Consider the following 24,538-nt stretch of genomic DNA (forward strand, 5'->3'; position numbering starts at 1 on the left):
GCGGCGCGCACGCGCAGGCAGCCGTTCCCGGCTTGCAGCGCTGCGCCGCGGCCGAGCCGGCAGCGGGCCGCCCCTGGCAGCCCGGGGCCGGGCCGCCCCCGTCCCCAGCAGCGGGGGTAGGATGGCGCTCAAGCGGATCCAGAAGGTAAGGGGCCCTCTCGCTCTCAGGCTTCTTGCGAGACCGAAGCGTCGGGGTCTGAAGCCTTGATTCGCGGGCGTGGGCGCCACAGCGCCCAAGCGAACAGCTGCCGAGGTGCACGCAGCACGGGCACACCTGCCAGGAAGGGAGGCGGAACGGCCACCGGCGCGGCCTTAAAAGGGCACGGCGCGGCGCGTGGGGCGGGGCCAGCGTTACGTGTGGCGGTGGGGCGGGACTGGAGGGGCGGGGCCGGCGTTACGTGGGGATTGCGTCATGCTGGCAGGTGAGCCAGTGGGCCGGTAGGCCTTGCGGGGGCGGCAGGACGTTTTTCCCGTTGCGCTTGCGGCGACCTTGGGACTCGGGATGCCTTCGTTGCCTGCCCTGGGCCGCGAGATGGCGCCAGTTGCCTGAGGAAGGAGGGCTTGCTCTTGTGGAAGTGTCTGGAGGGTTGAGCGGAGGAGTTGTGGTTGGAGCTGGGTCCTAAGGAATGAGTTGAAACTCTGCAGATGGAGAAGAGGGACAAGGGCGTTCCCTGCCACAGAGAGACCGCGTGACTCGGCTTGGGGCCCGGGGAGGATGACCGGAGCAGGATGCTGGAGCAGGGGATGGGAGTGGGTTAATGGGCCTGGGTCTTAGGGGCAGTGCTGGGGTAACTGTTTTTTTATCCTGTGTAACTGGGAGTCTTTATAGGGGGTTTATATATTGTCAAACTAAAAAGCAAATTCCTCTGTTGTTTTATCCTCAAAACAAGTTTATACCAGAACACCCAAAAGAAATGCAATTCAGGATGTACATGCTATGGCGAGCCATAGGCAAATCCGGAAAACAAAGGAGAGCTGCTTTTATAGAGAAAAAGGACTTGAGGGGGGGCTGTTCAAAATGAAAGTTCATTGCAGGAAGGTAAGAGTTCAGGGCAGCAATGGCTTCTCATTGGCTGAGTTTGTCATTTCTCATTGGCTGGGCTGTTGCCAGGCAGAGAGAGAAATCTCCCTTCAGTAGTAAGGTAGTTTTACTTCTTATCCAAGATGGAAGCAGGTCTCTTCCTGTTTGGTGTATAATGGGATGTGAGATTTCCCTCTACAAGGCTTCCCAACTCCAATTTAGTTAAGGTTTTTTAAATTAATTTCCACAATATTAACTAGAATTTGGAAAATGCACACAGTAGAAGAAAGAAAACATATTCCCAATTCTGCCACCTTACCATTTGTTGACATTCTAGCGTATCTACTACCAGGCTTTTTCCTTACTTTACAAAAAATAATCGTACTGTGTTTTGTATCCCACTTTTCCACATAGGATTAAAAGTGAGCATTTTCCATGTTGTGAAACAGTATTCATAATCATAATTTTTAACATTAACTTTCCATAAGAACATGACCAATAACTTATTTAATCATTATCTGTAGGGAGTAAACACATGGACATGGGTGTCAAGGGACCTAGGGTAGAGAATGAGGTCACCTATGGTAGGACTGGAGGCAAGGCGCTTACTCATTTCCAGCCTCTGTGTCCTACATGTTTACAGAGTTGTTTTGAGACTTAGATGATACATGTTTAACACGTACTTGGTATATATCAGGCACTCAATATGAGTTAACTGCCATTGATACTCTAAATTCTTCATAAAAGTGCTGTGATGAGCATCATTGCGCAGTAAGCTTAGGTTTGATTACCAGAGATGGAATTACAGGATCTCCAAGGGTATGACTCATTTTTTATAATTAGCCCTCCAAAAAGGATGTGTATTGGCAAATTATTCTCTGAAGGGGTTATCTGTCATCCTAGGACTTTGAACTAGTGAATCACATGCTCCGATCTGTGTTATAAAAATATCCTTCTGGTAGTGGTGTGGCCCAGAGTAGAGCAGAGACTGGAGGAGAGGCAGAGTAGAGGCTATTGTGAAAGTACAACAAAGGCTTTGCCAAAGTTAATGACGGTAGAATGGATCCCAAGGCAAGGGCAGTACTTGAGTGACCTGGCAGAAGTAGAATTGACAGGACTTAAAGAAGAGTTTGTAGTGAAAGTGAGAGAGGGAGGTACACAAGATGGATAACTGGGCGGATGGTGGTGTCATTGCCTAAGATGAGGAATCAGAAGTTTTGAGGACAGGGAGCAGGGTGGAGGAGATAAGGAGTGTAGGTTTGAACCTACCTGTTTGAACACTAGGCTGATAAGATTTCTAAAAGGCAGAACTAGGAGAAACAAGTTTGACCAGGAGGACAAGATAGCAACCATAGATATAAGCTAATTGAAGTCGTAAGGCCAGGGAGAACTTGCCTTGATTGGAATCAATAAAGGAAGAAACCAGAGCTGGCTTCCTGAGTATGTGACCCATATTGTCTCCATGTGCCCTTGGTTTAATGCTCTGCAGTTACTGTCTTGAAATTCTTAATAATTGTTGAAAAAGAGACCCTGCATTTTCATTTTGCATGAGGGCCCTGCAAATTATGTAACAAGTCCTGGGAGAAACAACGCAACTATGGGAAATACTAACTTGAAAAGTGTGTCCAGAGCACGGTGGTGAGAAGACACCGCTAGGGCAAGTTAGGAAGCCTTGGCTGGAAGTGACAGAGGCCCAGCTGCCCTGGCTACAGAGTTGGAGGTCCACAAGACTTTGGGAGAGACTTTGGGGCTCCTGCTCAGTTTCCCTAAGATTCTCTAGACTGAGCTGCTCTGGGCCCCACAGTCCGCTGGACATCCCCTAGGAAGAAAGAGACGCTGGCTTCCAGAAGTTCTCAGAAAGGCCAGCAAATCTTTTTCTTAACTTTGCCTCCTTGCTATGAGTTGTCACATGCTCATTCTTGAGCCACTGAATGCCAAGGCTACTCTTAGAATGTCTGGCTACTCTTAGACCTGGAGCTGAGGGTGAGTGTGCGTCTCCCGGGGGACCGGAACTGAACAGGAGCTCTGCAGGAAGGAGGAAGGCAAGTGGTGCCAGCAGTCTAAGGCCCGGGTCAGGACAGTGGCTTTGTGCTAGCTTCCCCCTTAGCTCCCAACCCACAGCCCTTGCCAACCAACTTCATCCCTTTTTTAAAAACTGTCTCCAAAGAGTTCAATATTTGTAGATGAACTTTCACTTTATTGATAAAATATTACCTTCAGTTAAACAAGAATGCTCATTTAAAAGATCTGAATATGTGTCAATGTAACCTTTCTAAATGTCTTCAATATGGACAGGGATTTATGTGGCAGCATTACGTTTATGTTTATACTGTATTAATGGCAATTAATTTTTGCGTTCTAAAGCAATACATGTTCTTTAAAGAAAATTTGGAAAATATCCCAAGATGCAGTTTCTTTTAGAAAGTCATCTATAGCCCTGTGAGATCATTGTGGTTAATTTAACATTTTGATAGATTTCATTCCAGTCTATTTGCTGTGTGTGTGTTTCTGATTGTCGTAGTCACATGGTACATCAAATTTTACATTCTGCCTTTTTCCCATCTTTTTTCCTTAAGATTGTATCATAACATTTTCTCTTGTTACTCCATAGTCTTTAGAAACCATAATTTCCTTTTTTTTGTTTTTAAAGATTTTGTTTTCCTTTTTCTCCCCAAAGGCCCCTGGTACATAGTTGTGTATTTTCAGTTGTGGGTCCTTCTAGTTGTGGCATGTGGGATGCCGCCTCAGCATGGCCTGATGAGTGGTGCCATGTCCGCGCCCAGAATCCGAACCCATGAAACCCTGGGCCGCCGAAGCGGAGCGCAAGAACTTAACCACTCAGCCACGGGGCTGGCCCCATAGAAACTATAATTTTCAATGATTGCATAATGCTTGATTTAGTTTTTCAAAACAAGTTTAGTTAACGTTTTCTGATTATAAATGGTAATTGTTCTGTAGAGAGATCTCGGAAAATCAGGAAAGTATAAATAATACTGTATTTTATCTGCTCTAAGATGAACATTTTTTCACATCTCTGAAATTGGGATGCTTCTTAAAATCACTGTCAGCCAGGCAGCAGTTGTGACTTAGTTGTCACCATTTGTTTGCATGAACCAGATGATGGCAGTGCATACTGATGTAAGTGTATTGTTGGTGTGTTGACTTTAATTGCTTTGAAAATGTCTTCAAAAAGATACTGTGATTTAGCACTGAAAAGAAAAGCTTTTGTGAACACAGGCACAGAAACAAAACAGTGGGAAGTCAACTTTATATTCATGGAACAAATATTTATTGTTAGAGCAAAGACTGCAATTCCCTCTTTCCCTGCCAAGCCAGCCAGTGCTCCGTAGACCCCAGAAAGGAAGGTGCCATCGACCCTCAAGTCAGTGAGGCTGGGTCACCTTTACCTGCTGAGGTTTGTGCAAAGAGATTGTGTATCATGGACTTTGCAGAATGGGTATCAATGGCTTGGAAGAAAACTCCAGAAACAATAGTGGAAGTCTCTTTAAGAATCACCACATCACCACTGCCTGGAAAGCACACAGGATGATTGTGAGGACGTCCATGACCCAGGGCTGGCATTGGACTCTAAATGGGAAGAAACAATTTCTTTCACTTGAATTTCTTTTTTTTTTTTGTATGCATAAGTGATACTTGATTAAAAAAAACAAAATGAAACCTATGTCCAAGTAAGCTTAAAAGAGTTCTTTCAATAAAAATAATTTAAAAATAAAATTAAAAGTTTTAAGTGTGAAGAAAACATTCGGTCTTAGTTTAATTGCCAGTGTGTTTTCTTTCTTAGTTGTACATAAAATAAAATCGTGACTGACAACTGGTGCCATCTTGCATTCGATGAAACGAGGCAACAGAGCTGAGCGTGTCCAGTGGTTTGCTTAGCTGCTCTCCTCTGTAACACACAAGACTTTTCTCTTTCCTTTTCTGAGGGAAAATAATTATTACACAATTTTAACATGCATATTCCTTTACAACTAATAAAATAGTTTATTTATGTACTTATTGAATAGGTAATAAATCCCCATAGTTCAAAACTCAAAAGGTACAGAAAGGTCAACAGGGAAAAGTCTCCCTTCTGCATCCTCAGCCATCCAGCTCCTCTCCCCGGGGTCAACCGGTGTTAGGAGGTTCTTCAGTATTCTTCCAGGACTAGACAGCTTCCACGCAGTCCTCATCCCTCTTTTTACGACACTGATGAAAGCATCCTCTATGCACTGCCTCATTGATTCTTTACTGGGTGCACTGGTGTACATTATACACATTACAAAATTTATAGCCTTACAGTAGTGCTGGCCAACTGGCAGGCAACTGTTATCATTACAACTTAACAGATAATTATACTGAGGCCCAAAGAGATCAAAGTGACATTCTCAGTGACGGAGCTGGGACTCAGGTCTGCTGGCCCCTATTAGGTAAGCAGAGGAATGCAATATAGGAGTGAACTGTTTTCTCTCAAATCACACTATTCTTCCTTCAAATGCCAGTTAGCATTTAAAACTCCTTGGTGCTGGTTGGAATCTATCAACAGAGACCCACTTCTGGTCGTTGAGGAATCGTTAAATCTTAGTAACCATTCACCACACCCCTAAAGAGGGACATGCATTCTAGGGACGGGAACAGCCTGTGCAAACGTGTGGAGGTGTGGAGAAATCTGGTGAGCTAGGGGCAATTAGCCTGTACTGCCAGCTTTTCCTGCCCCCAACTGTTCATAAAGTCTCTCTAGGATTTGCCTTTAACAGTCCTTCTGTCAAAGAGCTCATTCGTTCAAGCAGCATCGCAGAGGGTATAAACAATCCCCTACAGGTGGTGGTGAAAGTAGGTGCTGAGGGCACAGCACAGAGATGAGCAGGACTGTTCTGCTCAAGTTTCTGTAGCCATATGGCATTTCTGAGCATGTCCTCGGGTCCCCTTGCATGACCTTAGTTGTTCCCCAAGTTCATTTCTACTGTGACGACTAGCAATGCTGCTTACAGAGTGCTTACCAAGTGCAACCATTTAGATCCATCAGATACTGAGAACTGACCAGTGCTGTTTAACCTTCTGAGAGAAAGCGTGGCCTTGATTGGTAGCACTTGCTGACTTCTGCAATGTCAATACTCCCACCACGGCCAATTATATTTGGGGGGAAATGGATGGCCAGAGAGGCAGTGGTTACTAGAATGATCAGCATGCCCAGACATAAAGTGGGATGAGGAGGAACTCTGGATGAGCTCAGTTTCAGGTTTAGTTCAGGTAAGGTGGAATGTCATCAGCCAGGGTTGAACTTCATGCATGTACAGCAGACCTTGGAGTTTGCCATCCCTTGAGGAGTTTCCCTGCCACCCAATGGACCATTACTTGTGCCTCCTTCCTTCCCTTTAGAACCTTTCTGGAAACCCCAAGAAATTTACCCAGATATGGAACCTGGGGAGGATGGGGAATATTAGGAAGCATGCAAGCTAGAGTTTGAGAGTCACTGCCCAAAGGCTTGGGCCTTGAGGCTCGTGCTGGGCCAGGATACCTTTTGGGGGTTGTGGCCAGAAGTTGGTGTCCCATAAAGGGAATCCAGTTATGGTGAATTTCCTGTTCCCCTGTTGGTACATCGGGTAGCATTGCTAGGCTTACTCGCATGTCCTTAGTCTCGGCTCAGAGCTCTAGGGCTTGCCACGCACCCAGGAGAGGTAGAGTAAGTGAAATACGGGAGCCCTGCCCTTGATTGAGCCCCTCCTCTTGGCTGAAAGTTTCCATGTATTAACTCAGGAGCCCAGAGCTAAAACCCTGCCCCTGCCCTTCTCCACCTGAGTTGGGGAAAGGCTAGGCTTGAGCGTAAGGCAAACGCGCTGGAGACTCCTCTCCCTGCCCTCTTCCAGCTTTGTGACCTTGAGCAAGTAACTTAACTCTTTACATTTCCATTTCCTGACTTGTAAAATGGAAATGGTAATGCCTACTTCTCAGATATCTTTGCAGCCTTGAGCAGACCCTCAGGTCACTCATTTTCATTGGCCAGGCCAACCCCCCCCACCCCACCCCCCACCACCACCAGAGCCTAGGAGCCCTTCCCACCAGGAGAATGCACTTCTGGCCCAGAGGTGTGGGCTAGAGCAGCATCCCCAAGGCACACACCAGCTGAGCTCGCTGTCTTTTTTGTTCTAGGAATTAACCGACTTGCAGAGGGATCCCCCTGCCCAGTGCTCCGCAGGACCTGTGGGAGATGATTGTAAGTAGTTTTCAGTGCTCCAGATCAAATTTATCAGCCCGGCAGTCTTTTAAGGTTTTTTGTTGTTTTCCCTTCATTTGCTCGTGAAGTGCTTTCTCATTAGAAACATTGAGACCGTCACCTGGCTAGTTAAGATACTGCCAGAAACCACCACCTCCCTCCGCTGGGGCACGAGATAGCTATCTTGTCCCGAGGTACACTGGCTTCTGGAAAGTGCCTCTGACCAACTAAAACTTGGGTGTTTGTGTAAAAACGGTCATGAAGCTAGTCGTGGAGGACCTGCTGCTGCTGTATTTGAGGGTGGAGCTGGAAGGTTGGTGAGGGGCAGGGGGCCTCCTCCTTGCCTCTGCCAAGGGGAGGGGACAGTTCCTGTTCTTTTCTCCCCCTTCAGCACTTCCCTAAGGGAGACTGAAGAAGCAGCACTGGCCAGGCCAGAGGCCAAGTGGCCCAGCCCATGGCTTCCCCAAATCCATACTCTGCTCCACACCTCACCTCTACTCTCTGAGATTCTTAGGCTCTGGGACACTCATCCTTTCCTGGAGGCTGCAGTAGCTGCAGCTGTAGGAAAAATAGGTGGGGAAGGGAGAGGCTGTGTGTCAAAGAGCGTGGTGCCTTCTAAGGACAGCAAAGAATTAAAAACAGGGACTCAAACAGAACTTGTATGCCAGTTCTGTCATTGCACCATTATTTACAGTCGCCCAAAGGTGCCCAAGTGCCCATGAACAGATGAATGAAGCAAAGTGTGGTATGTACATCCAATAGTGTATTATTTAGCCATAAAAAGAAATGAAGTTCTGACATAAGCTACAACATGGATGAACCTTGAGAACAGGATGCTAAGTGAAATAAGCCAGAAACAAAAGAACAAATGTTGTATGATTCCGTTTATATGAAATAGCTAGACTAGGCAAATTCATAGAGACAGAAAGCAGAGTAGAGGCTCATGGAAGCTGAAGGGAGGTAAAAATGGGGAATTATTTCATGGTACAGGATTCCTGTCTGGAGTGAAGAAAAAGAAACTTTGTCTATATAATGGTGGCGGTTGCACAACAGTGCAAATGCGTTTAATGCCACTGAATTGTACACTTAAAAATGGCTAAAATGACATATTTTATGTTACATGTTTTTTTCACTTTTGTTATTGTTAAAATACACATAGCATAGTTTACCATCTTAACCATCTTTAATGTCCAGTTCAGTGCATTAAACACAATCACCTTATTGTGCAGCCATCACCACCATCCATGCCCACAATTTTTCATCTTGTAAACTGAAACTCTGTAGCATTAAATGCTAACTCTCCATTGTGTTACATATTTTACTACAATAAAAAAGAGAGAAATTTCACAAAGTTGGAAGAAAAGAGGAGGTGGTGTCCCCTGCATGTGTGCGTATACATCCTGTGGGCTGAGGCTTAGAGCTAGGGTGAGCTGGGGTGGGGGGCAGGCGGAGCTGCTGAGCAGAGAGGCTCCACAGGTGTTATGTGAGAGTTGAATGAGCAAGGGTAGCTTTAGTTCCACTGTTTTCTGGCCCTGCTTGTCACCCAATCTGTGGCATCCTTCCGAGGACCCCAGGTCTCCATAGCATACGTTCCCCTCTTACCTGTCACTTAAGATCCCATCAAATTAGGGTTACTGGTAAGATTGAATTGGTTCTAATTTAGCCTTAGCTTTCTAAAGGCTCCCTCGATGCTTGCTCTGCACCACGCACACTCTCCCTTCACCATGGCCCTGTGCTGGGAGGCAGCTGTCATTCTTGGAGAGGCTAGCTAGCATCAAGGCCGCCCTCATACTCAGTACCTCAGTGGATGGGGTTTGTACAGTCTTGGACACTAGCTAACCTTTTGGGGCCATTTCATGCCTGCTCTGTGGGCAAATAGCTCCTTTCCAGCATCGCTCTGCAGTTTCCTTCCTCTTCCTCTCTCTTTTGGGGACTTTTCTTCTGCCTGTGCCCCCAAGCCCTCCTTAGCCCCCAGCAGCCCTCAGGGGTTAAAGTGAATGGGACCAGACGGTCCCAAACTGCTCACCAGAAGGAGCCTCTTTTATTAGCTATCCCTCCCCATGGACTGTTATTTAATAAGGAGTTCCATTCCATATTATTATTAGGCAAAGGTAGATCTGTTAACCACAGCTAATAGTTAGCATGAATTGGAATAAAAACATCAAAAGCAAAAGAAGTGACGCTTCCATCGACTCAGGCAGCCGTCTCACAGATGAAGGTGTTGTCTTCAGTCACATTTCTTTGAAATATTGAGAAAGGTCATGTGCCGTCTTGACTGCCTTTAGACATGTAGAGGTTTGGGGAACCTCGCCTTTAATCCCGGCACTCACCTTCCTCACGCCTCAGCAATTTCCTGTCCTGCTGTCAGGGGTAGAGTCTGTGGGTATTTGAAGGAGTGGCAGGAAACCCAGGACAGGACCAGGTGTGGAACTTTGGGCTAATTCCACCCCATGATGGATCATAAGACAAAATCCATAGAGAACAACGGACCCCTCACATGGTCTCAGAAGCCACTCCAGTGGGTGGGCAGGCACTTCCCACAGAGACTAAATTGCCCTGGGAGCCTCGGAGGTGAGTCACTGGCCCTCCAATGACTGGGCCAGCCTTGCTGAGAGGACAGGAGCTTTCGTAGGGATGGGTAGAGTGGTAAATGTAGCCTGAGACGCCAGGGAGGGTCCCAGGCATGATGTGCGGCCAGAGAAGGCTCTGACCCACCAGTGAGGGAGCCCAGCCTGACTGCCAAAGGTGGGGGGACCTGGAAGGGAAGAACAGAGGGGCTTGTCTAGGCCCATCCCCAGGTCCCCAGGGCACAGGGCCCTGCCTTGGGACTATGTGGAAAAGGACACAGATGGAAGGTGGCCCCACTGAGGCCAGAAGTGAGGGCAGTATTGTGCGGACGATACCCTCTGACCTGAGCAGCTCCCTTTTGGTGGAGTAGACGTGTTTGTTGGGAAGTGTCTCACATTCCCATCTCTCTTTTGTCTTGCAGTGTTCCACTGGCAGGCCACCATCATGGGCCCGGTAGGTAGTCGCTGCTGCGTGCACCACCCCAGCTTCGCTTCCTGCACTTTACGCTTTTGTGCGTGCACTAATCTGCCTTCTGTGTCTTGTCCTTCTAGAATGACAGTCCTTACCAAGGAGGCGTTTTCTTCCTGACCATCCACTTTCCTACAGATTACCCTTTCAAGCCCCCAAAGGTGAGGACAGGGACAGCGTGTAATGAGGGGCCTTTTCAAGTCACTGCTGCACATGGGGCTTCTCCCACCTCCAGGGTTACAGCCTCTCAGGACTTTAAACTCTGGACTTTCACCATCGATCCCTGTTGTGGTGAGGGCCTCCCTACAGAAACCACACTTTCAGCAGTGCTCCTCTTGTTGCGGCTGAGTCTGGCCAGGTCTCGGGCTGCAGTCCCCTTCTCTGCGGTCCCTTTCAGTCTAGGACAGGGGTTCTCAGCCCCTGTCCCAGTGACATCGGGCAATGTCCTGGGATATTTTGGGTTGTTAAAACCTGAGGTAGGGGGTGGGGAGGGGATTGCTACTAGTTCCAGGAGGCTGCTCAACACCCTACAGTGCACAGGACAACCTTGAATGTCAGTAGGTGGAGACACCCTGGTCTAGGGCCCTGGCTAGTCACCACCCTTCCCACGCACTCAGTTTCCTGTATCAAGTTACAAGAGTAGTGGGCCTTCCTTTGCCTTCACACACACCCCAGCCCATCAGTGGGGCCTCAAGAGAGGACAGTGCCACCAATAGGAAGGGGAAGCCTGAGGGGAGCTACTCCACCCTGCCTCACTCCCCTGGGCACCACACAGCCCTGCCCAGGGGAGTCCTGCCTCAAGAGGCTCATAGTCCTATCAGGGAGACTTTTGGTATGAGAGCTGGCCGGTGCTGAGGAGAAGCACAGAGAGGGAGGTGGGACAGGATGATGAGAGTGGGTGGCAGCAGGAGCCAGGGGGCTGGGGTGGATCTTCCTGAGCATGGGGGGATCACAAGCCTGTGTGCAGGGGTGGAGAGAAGGCCAGAGGGGTGGCCTGAGGACTTGTGTGGGCATTGACTTCTCTGCTGCAGCAAGGAGCAGAGGCTAAGTGGGGCCAAGGCTGGGATCATGGGGACAGGACAGGTGGCATGAAGGTGGGAGAAGAGGCAAATTCTGGGGTGTTCAAAGGTGGAGCTGACAGGACGGGCTGCAGGTCAGATGTAGTCATCCAGCAGTGTGTATGTGATTCACCTCATTTTTAACATCTTTTATTTTTCTGATTGCAAAACTGGTATAAATGGATTTTTTTTTTTTTTTGACAAAGATTAGCCCCGAGCTAACTGCTGCCAATCCTCCTCTTTTCGCTGAGGAAGACTGGCCCCGAGCTAACATCCGTACCTATCTTCCTCTACTTTATATGTGGGATGCCTACCACAGCATGGCGTGCCAAGTAGTGCCGTGTCCGTACCCGGGATCCAAACCGGTGAACCCCGGGCCGTCGAAGGGGAATGTGCACACTTAACCGCTGCACCACAGGGCCGGCCCCTAAATGGATTATTTTTAAATTAGAACATTGGAGAACTAACTAATGTACAGATAGGAATCAGTCTCCTATAAACCTACATGGAGAAGACCACAGCTAACAGCCCGGTATACATTCCTCCAGGTTTTTTCTGCATATGCCAATACATATTTTTCTTTTCTTTTTTTAAAATAAAAATATCAATTGTGGTCGTGAACGAGAAAACTGAGGCTTTGAGGGGCACGTCATTTCCTGGAAATGGCACAGCTCATAGAGGAGGGGGACACTTGAACCCAGATGTGTCAGCTTATTTTTTAAAAACATTTTATTTTGAATTAATCTTAGAGAAAAGCTGCAGAAATAGTACAGAGTTTCCATGTGTGTCTCATCCAGCTTTTCCTGAAGTCAACATCTTAGGTTACTATAGTACAATTATCAAAACCAGGAAATCACTGTTGGCCACAATGCTCTGAACCAAACTGACGACCTTATTCAAATTTTACCAGTTTCCACTAATGATCTAGGACCCTGCGTGGATTTATTGCCATATCTAGTTCATCTTCACAATCTGTAACAGTGCCTCAATTTCCCCGGTCTTTTATGACCTTGGTGCTTTTGAGGAGTGTTGATTAATTATGTTGTCAAATGTCCCTCATTTGGGGTTTGTGTGATGTTTTCTCAGGATTGGACTGAGGTGGTGCATTTTGGCAAGACGTGTCAGGGCCCCATATCTCAGCCCGTGATGTGTCTCACTACCCTGAGGTTGGCCTTGATGGCTCCGTTTGAGTCAGACCCTCAGCCCTGTGTGTACATTGTATCTGAGCCTGTGTGAAGAAGCCTCTCTGGGCTCTCAGCCACAGCTCTGCCCAGGCATTGCCACCAGAGGCCACCCAATGCCTCAGTATTTTAAATCACGGGTAAATGTGGTCAGGATTCTGGAGACCTTGCCAGCTTTTAGCAGAGGAGAATGGAGTGTGCTGGGCGGGGAGGGACAGATACTAAAATAACTCTGCCAGATTCCAGGGGGTTTGGTTGAAAAGGCGTGCTTCATGGTCACTAATCCACCCCTCCCTCCCCTTTCCCTGTTGGGAGCTGCAGTGTCTTATAAAGTAGTAATTTTCCAGCTTATCTCCTTGTTAGCATGTGAGCAGCTGAGGATCTTTCTTAAAATAAACAGATAGGGTGTAGTCCTGTATATCTGTTGGGCATTTTCAGGATCCCTAATTGCCCAAGGGCAAAGCAAACACAGTGGCTATTATTACAAGAGGAAGAAGTAAGCTCTGAGAGTTAGGACCACTTTAACAAGGAGGGATGTGAGCTGAAAGGTGAGAGTAATGCTCTACAATTGAAGAAAGTCTCTGTCTTTTTAAAATCTCCTTCCACGGGAGAACAAGATAAAGTAGATTGATGTTTTGGCAGGAATTTTCTGACTCTAAAGGGGGAATCTAGCAACATTGCGTGATCTTCTTTATAGGAGATGTTGAAGAATAAGGCAGATACTTAACTGTCTGAGACGCTTTGGAAGTTTGACCCTTCCTGGGACAAATCATTTGGTACTAGATGACAAACCTCACATGTACACAGTCTTCCTCTCCCCATATTCTAAAGTAAGTGCTTTTCTTAAAAAACAACACTATTTTATAAACTATTTTAGGCATGCAAAATACTGCAGATAACAACAGGATGGACACCCACGCATCCACCATCCAGCCTAAGAATTCCATTATTCAAGAAGACTTCCAAGTCCTTGTCACTGCCCCTCTTACTGCTCCTCAGAGCGCACTGCTTTGGGAGACATGCTGTCAGTCCCCCATGTGCAGAACAAGAACCCAGCAGGGAATGGTCAGGGGTCTTCTCTCGGGGTGGCCCCTCCTCTATCCCTTTAGGGTTCAGGATTGGGGGCCAGCTCACCCAGGACTGTGCAGGGCCAGGTACGGCCCAGCAGCAGTCACTTCTGCCCTAGTTGGTTCATATTCCAGACAGACACTGTCTAGGACGTCCCTGTGGTCTGCCTGACTTAAGGTCCCTCGTCTCTGCAGGTTGCTTTCACGACCAAAATTTATCACCCCAACATCAACAGCAACGGCAGCATCTGCCTCGACATCCTGCGGTCCCAGTGGTCTCCAGCACTGACAGTATCAAAAGGTAGCCGCATGTGGCTCTGACATGCTTCACGTGCCCTGCCTTGTGCCTGCCCGCTCACACAGCAGCGTTTCTACCCCATGTTCCTGGGAGGAAACGGAGGCTCAGAGAGAGCAGGCAGCTCCCCACGGCCCACGGTCACAGCTGTAGGGGAGGAATCCAGGTTATGTTCTTCCCCATGGATCAGTGCTCCAGCCAGACTGTCGCATGGGTGCAAGAAGGAAATATTGATCCTGTTTATACTTTTTATCTAGAAATAAGAAAGGCGAATATCACATTACCTTCTCTGTTCCTTCATTTATTCGTTCATCCAACATGGATTATGATTCAGCCCTGAAGGAGGGAGATACAGGGTCTGTCCCCCTGGAGAAATCCTCCCTCCCCAGAGCAGTGTGTTTGTTGAGCACTGGTCTTTGGATGAGGCTGAAGAAACCAGTCCAAACTGGGTTTTATTTATGCAGATATTCCTTCTGAACTAAGATGGGCTGAACGTGGCTGTGTGTGCACTGAGACCTGAATGTAGACGGTGTGAGCGTCCTGTCAGTGGGTCGAGTGGGATGGCGAAAAAATGAACCAAGAGAAACAGAGTCGCAGAGCCCAAGAAATAAGAAGAGAGGAGCGTGAGGCAATGGAGGCAGCAGAGCTTCAGGCAGCCGAGAGGGGCCGTGAGGCACCCGGGCAGCTGGTGGGAGGAGACTTTTGAAGACTCTGCATCCAGCGGGAAAGCTGCACCCACCACCCACCCCCCTGACCCCCAGATGGTGGTGCAAATCCCTGTGGTGGCAGAGCGAGCTCCAAAACTCAGGCATTTGAGAGACAGCCCAATGTCTTGCGAGGTGACTCCATACCCAGGAGCCTCCTCCTCTCTGAGCTGAACCCTCACCCCACTGCCCCGGAAGTACTAGGAGGAAGGGCCATGACAGTCTACCAGCTTCATGTGCCTTTGGCTGTGGGGGGCAGGACACTTCCCAAGCCTGAAGGAGGGCGAGCAAATCAGAGTGGCAGGGCGTAGGCCCTGAAGTGTGGAAGGAAGCAGGGCACGCACAGGTGGAGCCCACCAGCCCTCCCATGACATGGCCTCTGAGCTCAGAAGAGCAGGCAAGTAGAATATCTTTAAAAGGGTAAACCGCCCCTCCCACCTGTAGCTTACCTGTGGGGGACTGTGGTCAGGACTTGAATGGACTCACTTAAGTGAGGATGACACTTGTTTGCGGTCATACGGTGGGTCCAGGGCAAAGCCAGGAATGACAGTACCTTTCCGCCTGGGGCCCTAAGAATCTTGGCAGCACAGTTCCCTCCGCTCCTCACCGCAGCGCTGGTGGGGTGAGGGTCCTCAGGTCCAGAGCGTGCCGGGAGGGCTCAGGGCGGGACAGTGCACATTTGCTTGGCAATCAGACCTGGTTCAAAATCTTGTTTTTTCCAATATGCTGGGTCTTCCAAGTGACCTTGGACAAGTTACCCTGAATGCTCCAGTTCCCATTTCCTTATTAGTAAACAGTGCCTGTGGGACCAGACAGCAAAGGGGGGTTGTTTAGAGCTGAAGACAGCAACGCCTCATTGAGCAGAGCAGGGAGTGAGGGCCAGCACCACGGGAGGGCATGCCCTGGAGCAGATGCTTCTGAGACTGGATTGCACAAGGATAAAATGGCCATTCAGCCAATGGCTGCCAAAGCAAACACTCTCATGACTATTGGGGTGTCAAGCAGAAGAATTTTGAGGGGGCGTTGAAGGGAAGACAATGGGTCTGTCAATACAGAGCTTGAGTTGGGGGCTCACTGGACCTGGGGCGACCTGAGCTTCATGGCTGAGCTGACCTCCTTTTCTTTTCTTCCCAGTTCTCTTATCCATCTGTTCCCTGCTCTGCGACCCCAACCCTGACGACCCTCTGGTGCCAGAGATAGCCCACACCTACAAGGCCGACAGAGAAAAGTACGTGTCCTCTTTGGGTTGCCTCAGGCCTTGGCTGCCCCAGGTACCTCCTTGCGGTACCCACCCTGAGCTGGTGCTTCCAGGCTAACCAGGTTCCCTCAGACAGCTTCCTGCTATGCCAAGCCCATGCAATGCGTGAGCCCTCGGCTTGGACTCCTGGCTCTCTCACTAACATTTCCTTTGACTCTGAGGAGGGAGAAAGAGAGAAAAGCTGTTCACCGTCCTGGATAGCTCATCAACTGCTACTACTGAACCCTAAGATATCATTGCCAAGCCTGCCCTTGAGGCCAGCAAGGTCAGTCGTCAACCAAGAATGGACTCAGAAGGATCTCACAGCAAGAAAATTCTGGATTAAATTATAAGGTTTATGGCATAAGACAAGGGGGTGTCTGATCAGATACATCCAGGATGAGGCCAGGGCCAGTCGAGGTGGGAAACACTGCCATGGTCAGTTTACTGACGGGGGCTCAGAAGTCAGCCGTGTGTTGCTGTTTTACCGACAAACTCTCACTGTCAGCTCTCTGTTTAAACACCGATTACCAGCCCAGAATTGTAGAATTCTGCCCCATTTGACTAGGCATGAATTGTGCACTGTAGCATGGGGGGAATGTCTATGGCTAGTGAAGCAGGTACAGGGAATGACTCACCTTCACTGTCGATAATGCCTGAGCATTGACAGCATGGTGAGAAAGGGTAGGAGAGGCAGGGGCCCAGGCATCAGGGGCAGTGGCCTTATGAGGTGCACTGGATCTGTGTATGGTGTGGGGTGGGGGTAGGGGGTAATTGCTGGCTCTTTTAAAGAACATCTCCAGTGACTCTTTTAGTTTGTTACTTCTCTTCTGTCCAAAGAGATTACAATAGAATGTGGTTATTCCAATTTATATTTTTCTTGAAACCTTTATAGGTCTCATTATTTCCCTCACTGAGTTTTCCTGAATGACAAAGTGATTTTTAATAGGCTAGGTTTTAAACTGTATTATTTTAACACTTGTTATAAGATATTTTAGACATGCCAAAAGTGATTTTTTTTCATTGCCTCCTCCAACTACAAATCTCTCTTACTTAGAGTCTCATGGCATCAGATCTTATTACAATAATGAGGATAAATGTGCACACTTACATAGCCCTATATGGGTGCCAGGTCTGCTTCATGGCTGCTGAGGGTGGCACTGACTCACACTCCAGTGGCCAGGCTCCAAAGCCTGGATCTTGGAGTCCACGTGCTGGACAGCCTGGGACTATTCCAAGCTGACTTCTGTATCTCTTCCTGATCCTCAAGCATCCATGTTGTAGGACAGGAGAGAGGAAGGGAGGAGGCTTGTGGCATTATTAAATCTTCCACAGCAGATAGTTATGGAGAACCATCAGGACTCACCAAGCTAGGGGTTTATGGCCACAAATGACATATTCTTGCTCCAGGCAGTCTTTACTGTACTCATTCATCAGTCCGAGATGTTTGATAAGAAGCAGCAGCATCTCCTGTGCATTAGTTCTGTTCTCTACTCTGCATTGAGAGGAAGTGACCATTCTGAGTAAGGGTGTCACCCACTTCTGCTTTTTTCTTCCAGGTACAACAGACTAGCAAGAGAATGGACACAGAAATATGCTATGTAAGTGCCTCAGAGGTTTTAATGGGAGACACTGTCCAAGTGAAGCTAGCCAGGCAAAGAGGGCCTCTCCTGACACTGAAGCTGTTGGCCGAGCCACTCACAGATCGTCATCTCTTCTGCAAACAAATGTTGGTCACCCACTTTCTCCAACTGCAGCCTGTTGGTACCACTGTCAGCCATCATGGCTTTGACAACGTCACATTTTGATGCCAAATCAATAGCCACTGTTAGGATTTGCGGCCTTCCTGGCTACACTGGAATCAGTCCCTCTGCCCCAAATCACTGCTCGTCTCTTGTGGGGACAGTGTCCTGTACGCCTCCCCTGCTCAGCCTCACTCAGAGTGACACTGCTTGCCATGGTGCCACATGAGAGCCTCGGCCTGACCCCTCACCATGTGCTCTTTGCTTCTAGAACTCAGTGCCATCCTGGAGCCCAAGGCAGAGTGGGCAGGCTTCCCTCACACCCCATCTGCGGCAAACTGTGTCCCAAGGAGTCCCAGCTTATCCCAGGAGGCTCCTGGGAATTGGCAACAGTGTCACTGGGAAGTGGAGCCCTCGCCCTGCAGCTCCCACCGGTCTTGCTCTGCAGTGTCACACGCTGGCATTCTCCCCTCACACGCAGAAGCACCAAATAGAATGTCAAGATATAAAGCCCATATCTCCCCATGAGAGATGCCTTTTTAGAAGCAAGAGCAAAATTATGAAACCTGGAGAGATTTGAGTTATGGTTTTCTATGTGAAGTTTTTCACCACCCCGACCTTCTCCCAGTCAGAGCCTACACTACGTCCAAGTGCAAGCCGTTCACAGACCAGAACACAGGGAGAGGGAGAGACTTTTAAATGTAAATAAAAATGTAATTCACTCGTAACCCTAAATGATAACTGACATTTAAGTCTACTTTTTTTTCTAAGCAGAACAGAAGATACGGAAACTTTTAACAGGTCCTTCAGAGCCTTGAATTAGCTAGCCTGTTGGGTAACTGGCCTCCTCTCAAGTTTCTGATGTAACACATTTGAAGGGTCGCCCTTAGATTTCAGAGCTTTGAGATTAGGTTAGCTAGGAGAAGGGCAGGAAAGGGGTTATTCTAATTTAACTTCCAAAGAGGGAGGAAAATTGAGGAGCTTCAAAGCTCTCAAGTCCAATTTGGCCTGGTCTTTTCTAAGTGGCTTACAAAGCTGGTCTCCCCCGACCCAGGACAGCCATGGAAGTAATGCATGGGTAAGTAGGAGCAGGGGGGTGGAGAAGCAGTAAAATTCTGCAACCAAATGGCCAGATGCAGCCGTTGCAGGGCTGTGGAGTTTGAAAGGAAGCCTACAGACTTTGTCCCTGGGGATCAGCAAAAGGTGACCATGGGAGGTTGATCTGCTCCAGAAACTCCCAAGTTGGAGCACGACTTCACTGCTGACGCTTTCCAGCGAGAACGCTGGGATTGGTCACGCCACTGCTTCCTCAGCAAAGCAGGCAGCAGTCGGAGCCTGGTCTGCTTTTCCTTTATGGGGGTCCCCATTGGGATCCTCTTACCATGAGGCTACTTTTTGGGTTCCATGGGCCCCGTTCCCTGCCTCTCACCCTGGTAAGGATTGCCTTTTTAACTTTTGCCTCTTTGCTACCCCTTTGGTCTTTGCTTAAACAAAATGATAAATTTGAACAGATGAGGAGAATGCCATTATTGCAGTATTCCCTGGGAAGGCTACCAGCATACAGCTCTGTCACTTCCGGCAGTGGTCACGGTGCACCTTGGAGCCAAGAACACAAAGCATGGAAAGATGGGGTGGATTCACATTTCAAAGACAAGTCAGAGGCTGAGAGAGGAAAGATCCAGGCCCAAGCTGGTGTTGAGACGGTGGGTGCCATACTTGGCCTTTCCAGAGTAATAGCTTATGACTCCCCAGAAGCTGATGAATTTTCTCACTCCAGTCAAAATTTCCCCGTGCCTGCTCCTCTGTTGGAGATGCGTAGTAGGGAAAGTAATATCAGCCCTTTGGGATGCCCTGTGTAAATTATCATTCACCCTTTGTAAGCCTATGTTGTGCTCTGTACCTGCCAGACCCCTTGGAGAGGCCACCACAGTGGTGCTCCACAGGCCTGTCCCCAGCAAATCTAGACTCTCAGCCTGGGAAACTCATCTGTTTGTTATGCCTTCTAGGACTCAGGTCAGCTTGAAGAACAGGCTTCTTAGGTTGAAAATCTTATTTTAAGATGCACTGTGGTACAGGTGGCCCCGATGTAACCCACATGAGCAGATGTCATGTTTCCACAGCGAGTCCCAGGTCAGCAACTGGATAGCACATCCAAAAAAGCCAGTGCAGGGTGATATGTTTTTCTCTGTGGACCAGAGAGATCAGAGAGATGCATGATCTTAAGCAACTGATCCACCATGAGCAAATGACTGTTTACTGAGGCTGGAAGTGCCTGGGTTTGCTGGATGGTGCTGAGATCTTGATCCTTTGTCAGGCTCCAGGAACACCTAGGAGTTTCAAGAATATGGCAAAGGGTCAAAGTCTCCAGACAAGGGATTAAAATGCCAGAACACAATGTCCAACAGGCCTGGCAGCTTGCAGCTGAGCCGTAAGTCAGTGCCGTGGGATTCCACACCACCTCACTGCAGATGCTCAAGGATGGGCAGGTTTATGTTCCCGAAATTCAGGAGAAAGTCTCCTTAAGTGCCAGAGAGGTACTTGTGGACTGTTCTGCAGAATCCTGGCCTAACATCTGTCCCTGGTACCCAATGTGGGGCAGAGAAGGAGCATCAAGATCAGCATGGGCCACTTGTCTCTCCTGTGCCTCCATTCCTCCTGCCAGCTCTTCTCGCTGTGACGCGCACTTCCTCTCCAGCAGTGCTGGGTAAGGGCTGGACCTGGATTAGATCTAGCCATGAAAGCTGGTCCTCTGAGAAATGGAGGACATGGCTGCCAGCACCCCCAAGACAGCAGCCTGGTGCCCTGTGGGCATGGGCAGCAGGCCCTCCCTTCCGGAGCACTTGCCCCCTCACCTGTCCATTGGCCAGAGGAGGGAGGACCTATTGTTCTCCCTGGCCAGTCTGTTGGCCTCATTGTCCCCACCACCCAGGTTTCTGCCTGTTGACAGAGAGATTTTATTAATAACAAAACCAAAAAGCTATAGAGAATCTGCAAAACCCCCCATCAGACCAGATAGCAGCTTCTTGATTTTCCCAAAAAATGTCTCCTTCCTTCTCCATCCCCCACCCACTTCTCCCAGGCCCCCACTCCCCCCACCCCTCTTCAGACAGGCCCACCGGCTGGGCTCCACTTTAGGAGGAAATGACAGAGCTGCCTCTCGGAGCCTGCCTCTCACCCCTGCTGCCTGCCCACCCTCCCCACTGCCTCACCCCCGCCCACCACAACAGCTCAAGGGGCTGGCCATGGTCTCCCAGCCGTTACTGCTGGCCAGTCATCCTAATCCCTTTCTAATGACGTTCAATGGCTTCATCCAAGCATTGATCGAGCACTTACCACATGCAAGGTATGGAGGGGAGGGGAGGGAAGAATTATAAAAAGAAAGCATGAAATGGCTGCCTTCTGGGAGCCCACTGGGGAGACCCCAGGTGGAGAAGGCCTCAGGAAGAAGGGAGGACTCAGGTTGGACTGGGAGGAGGGCCCTGCAGGCAGAGGGAGCGCTGCAGTGATGGCTGGGCTTGGAACAAGCACAGCACGTTCTAGGAGCTGGCTCAGCACCCGAGGATTTCCCAAACCAAAGCCCTGTTACCTTCCAGGAGCCATGGCGTGGGGGCACCTTCCCAGAGCATTGTTGAGGGTGGAGGGGTGGCAGAACGAATACGAATTTTCATATTAAGTAGATGGCAGAATAAATAAGCTGGTGCGTGAGACCATCTCACACCCTAGATCCCCAGGAAACAAGCACTGTTATTGGACCAGGGACCTTTTAGTGGCACAGACACAGGCACAAAGCTGCCTCTACCCTTCCATCCTTGTGAAGAAAGGAAAGAAGTCCTGTTAGGCCTGGGCCTCGCCTTGCCTCAGAGAGTGTTCTCAGGAGCAATAATGGCCTGTCCAGGGCCCAAGAGGGCCAGCGGTGCTCAAGGGGCAAAATGATCCACCAGCTCCAGAAACAAGGATGGGGCTGGAAGCATAGGCTGGACTGTGGTCAAGGCAAGGAATATAAGGCTGGCCACCCCTGTGGGGGAAGCTGGCCCTTTCCTCATTCGGTGTCAATGCCTAGCAATGCACGCTTGGGAGGCCTTCACCCTGAAACAGGAGGGACTGAGAACCTGTCAACATCTTTGGGTGAAAATGTCAGCAAAGTTCTAGTGAAACTGCAAAATCCCATCAGCTGTGTCTTCTTTTCCCTTTGAGGCTTTCGGGGTTTCTGCCGGCTGCTTGCTCTGCCCCACCCCCCGCCCCAGCAGGGAGCTTGGCTGAAGCATGCGTGTCTCTAGGTCTTCTGGGTTGACGCTTCATGTAAGACCTGAGAAGCCAGAGACCCTCACAATAGCTATGTGAGCAGCAAGCACGCCCGGTCTGTGGTCTTTGTAAATGGTTAAGGTGGCAGGAAGAACACTACTCCTCCTGAAGGATGCTTTGCCCTTCCTGTGAGCCACCTCGTACTGACTTGTGGCTGCCCCTCAGGGCCAAGCCTTATGATGAGCAGTCATAAGCCCACTCTCCTCCTGAGGGCCTGAGTCCCAAACCAGGGTCAGGACTGCAGCCCTCCCACGTCCTTGCCATTGACTGCTTACTCTCTGTTCAAATCCCAACAGGGACTCAGATAGGAAGGTTTTTTTTTTTTAATCTCTCAAGATGTAAAGTATTTGTTTACTAGATTCCACTTACCATGCAGCATAAACAAGTTTTCTTTTTAGGGCAGGCAAAGCAATGATTCCACTTCTCTAACTCCGTAGTAATGTGTCCACGCGTGGCTGGGGCAGAGAGATGTAATCCTGGTAGTTTTTAAGACAATCATTTTCTTGCTAATTGACATTTCTGTTGATGAAGACCTGAATAAACAGCTATTCTTTCTTACTGATTGCTATGGTCTGAATGATTGTGTCCCCCCAAATTCCAATGTTGACATCTTAACCCCCAAGGTGATGATCTTAGGAGGTGGGGCCTTTGGGAGATAATTAGGTCATGAGGGTGGAGCCTTCATGAATGGCATTAGTGTACTTATAAAAGAGACCCCAAAGAGCTCCCTTGCCCCTTCCACCACATGAGGACACTGCAAGAATATGGCCACCTATGGACCAGGAAGTGGATGCTCACCAGACACTGAATCCACTGGTGTCATGATATTAGACTTCCAGCCTCCAGCACTGTGAGAAATAAGTGTCTGTGGTTTTTTTTTTTTAAAGATTTTATTTTTTTCCTTTTTATCCCCAAAGCCCCCAGGGACATAGTTGTATATTCTTCGTTGTGGGTCCTTCTAGTCTTGGCATGTGGGACGCTGCCTCAGCGTGGTTTGATGAGCAGTGCCATGTCCGTGCCCAGGATTCGAACCAACGAAACACTGGGCCACCTGCAGCGGAGCGCACAAACATAACCACTCGGCCACTGGGCCAGCCCCGTGTCTGTGGTTTACAAGCCTCTGAGGCTGTGGTATTTGTTATAGCAGCCAGAAGAGACAAAGACACTGGTCTTACTGTGCTTCTCAGACTGTTCTTTTTCTTAATGCCATTGGTTCCTTCTAGATGGTTGGCTCCAGAGGGAGTCTGACAGCAAGATCCTCCCTCCACACTTGGACTCAGGCATCTTTAGGACACGGTCAACTGCCCTTAGTGTGGAGGACACTGACCATTCAGGGCTCTGGTTCTGTGCCCCGGATCTGTCATCTAACCCACCAGGAGAGCATCAAGAAGTAAAGCAGATCTGAGTTTATCCACATGCAAGAAAAGTATAGAGGCTTGTGCAAATAGCAGAGCAGTTAGTTCAGGAGGAGAGAGGAGTCCCAGGAATGACCTCTGGAGACATCTCACATTCTCAAAATGCGGAAAACCAACCAAAAAGAGAGAGAGGCCAAAAGGAAACAGGAACACTTGAAAGCAGGAGTGGGAGGGAGACGGATGTGGAGATGGTGTACACACAGCAGCCAGCCAAAGGGACCTTTTTGAAAACATCTCCAGATCACATCGTCTCTCTTTAAAGCCCAGCAGAGATTTGGTTACACCTAGAAGAAAACCCAGAGTCCTTCCCCTGACCCCCAGGGTCCCACGGGATCCAGCCTCCTCCCACGTCTCCTTCCCTCTCCTTCACCCTGTGCTCCATCCTCAGGCCCATTAGGCTGGCTCCCACCTCAGAGCCCCCACACACCTTGTTCCCTCTGCCTGGAACACCTCTACCCAGAGCTTCCATAGCCACACCTCCCCACCCCGGTTCCTATATCCAGTCTCTGCTCCAGTGTACCTTCTCAGAGAGGCTTTCCCTGGCCTGTCAAGCTGAACTAGGTTCCCTCACCCTAGAGCAGGAAGTGGAATCCGGGCGTTCTCACACTCCCACACCAGGGACCCCTCCCCATAGCTTCTCTCAGTGGAGCCTGGATCTCCCTGATTTTTCCTCATTAGTGTCGATGAACCTGGTCACCACAATGAGCTGATCTACTTCCAAAACAAAGAGACCTGTTTCTTTGGCCTGCACAGCCTGATTCAGGCAACGTGCGGTTCTCCCTAAGTTGACTAAAATGTTGAAAAGTACTCCCAGACCTCCTAGGGGTCCAGGGACCCCAGGCTGGGGACTGGCAGCCAAGTGGATGAAGGACACTGGTATTTAGGAGGTGTTTAGATAGGAACATTCCCAGAGAAGAAAGAGAAAACAAAGACACGTGGGGTCAAAGAGAAGAATGCAGAAGACCCATAAGACCGCGGCCGAACTTTCCCCGGAATGTGGGGGGGTTGTGACTGGAGTGGAGCAGGAAATCACCTGACAGTCAGGTCTGAGAGAAAAACAAGGACAGCAGAGATGTTACTGAAGAAAAAAAGACTAGAAATTGGGAGAGCTGGGAGGCCCCATTACTAAAATTCATTTTTCCAATGCAAACACAGTAGTGAAGGCAAAGTGGGGAAATGGGGACAACAGCATGTTGTACAAGAGAAGACCCAGGATGGATTGGGGGACAGAGGGAGGCTGCAGATGGGAGCCGCTAAAGGGAAGGAGGG

At 49.1% G+C, this 24,538-nt stretch overlaps 1 protein-coding gene across 4 annotated transcripts; it reads left to right on the plus strand.

Annotated features, from left to right (window-relative positions):
- The first annotated feature begins 12 nt into the window (after positions 1 to 12).
- On the plus strand, positions 13 to 18,287 carry UBE2D4 (ubiquitin conjugating enzyme E2 D4). Of its 4 annotated transcripts, XM_070265534.1 has the most exons (9): positions 70 to 145; positions 7,169 to 7,232; positions 10,222 to 10,253; positions 10,352 to 10,429; positions 13,205 to 13,337; positions 13,770 to 13,875; positions 15,708 to 15,801; positions 17,370 to 17,411; positions 17,824 to 18,287. In XM_070265534.1, exons 5-9 carry the CDS (start codon positions 13,305 to 13,307, stop codon positions 18,044 to 18,046), a joined length of 498 nt encoding a protein of 165 aa, XP_070121635.1. In that variant the 5' UTR covers positions 70 to 145; positions 7,169 to 7,232; positions 10,222 to 10,253; positions 10,352 to 10,429; positions 13,205 to 13,304; the 3' UTR covers positions 18,047 to 18,287. The 4 variants fall into 4 exon arrangements, with proteins under 4 accessions (XP_023494746.1, XP_023494748.1, XP_023494747.1 ...); XM_023638978.2 differs by lacking the exon at positions 13,205 to 13,337 and having other exon boundaries at positions 13 to 145; XM_023638980.2 differs by lacking the exons at positions 13,205 to 13,337; positions 17,824 to 18,287 and having other exon boundaries at positions 13 to 145; positions 17,370 to 17,556.
- Positions 18,288 to 24,538: the final 6,251 nt, after the last annotated feature.

This window comes from Equus caballus, chromosome 4, assembly GCF_041296265.1.
Source record: "Equus caballus isolate H_3958 breed thoroughbred chromosome 4, TB-T2T, whole genome shotgun sequence".
Classification (NCBI taxonomy): domain Eukaryota; kingdom Metazoa; phylum Chordata; class Mammalia; order Perissodactyla; family Equidae; genus Equus; species Equus caballus.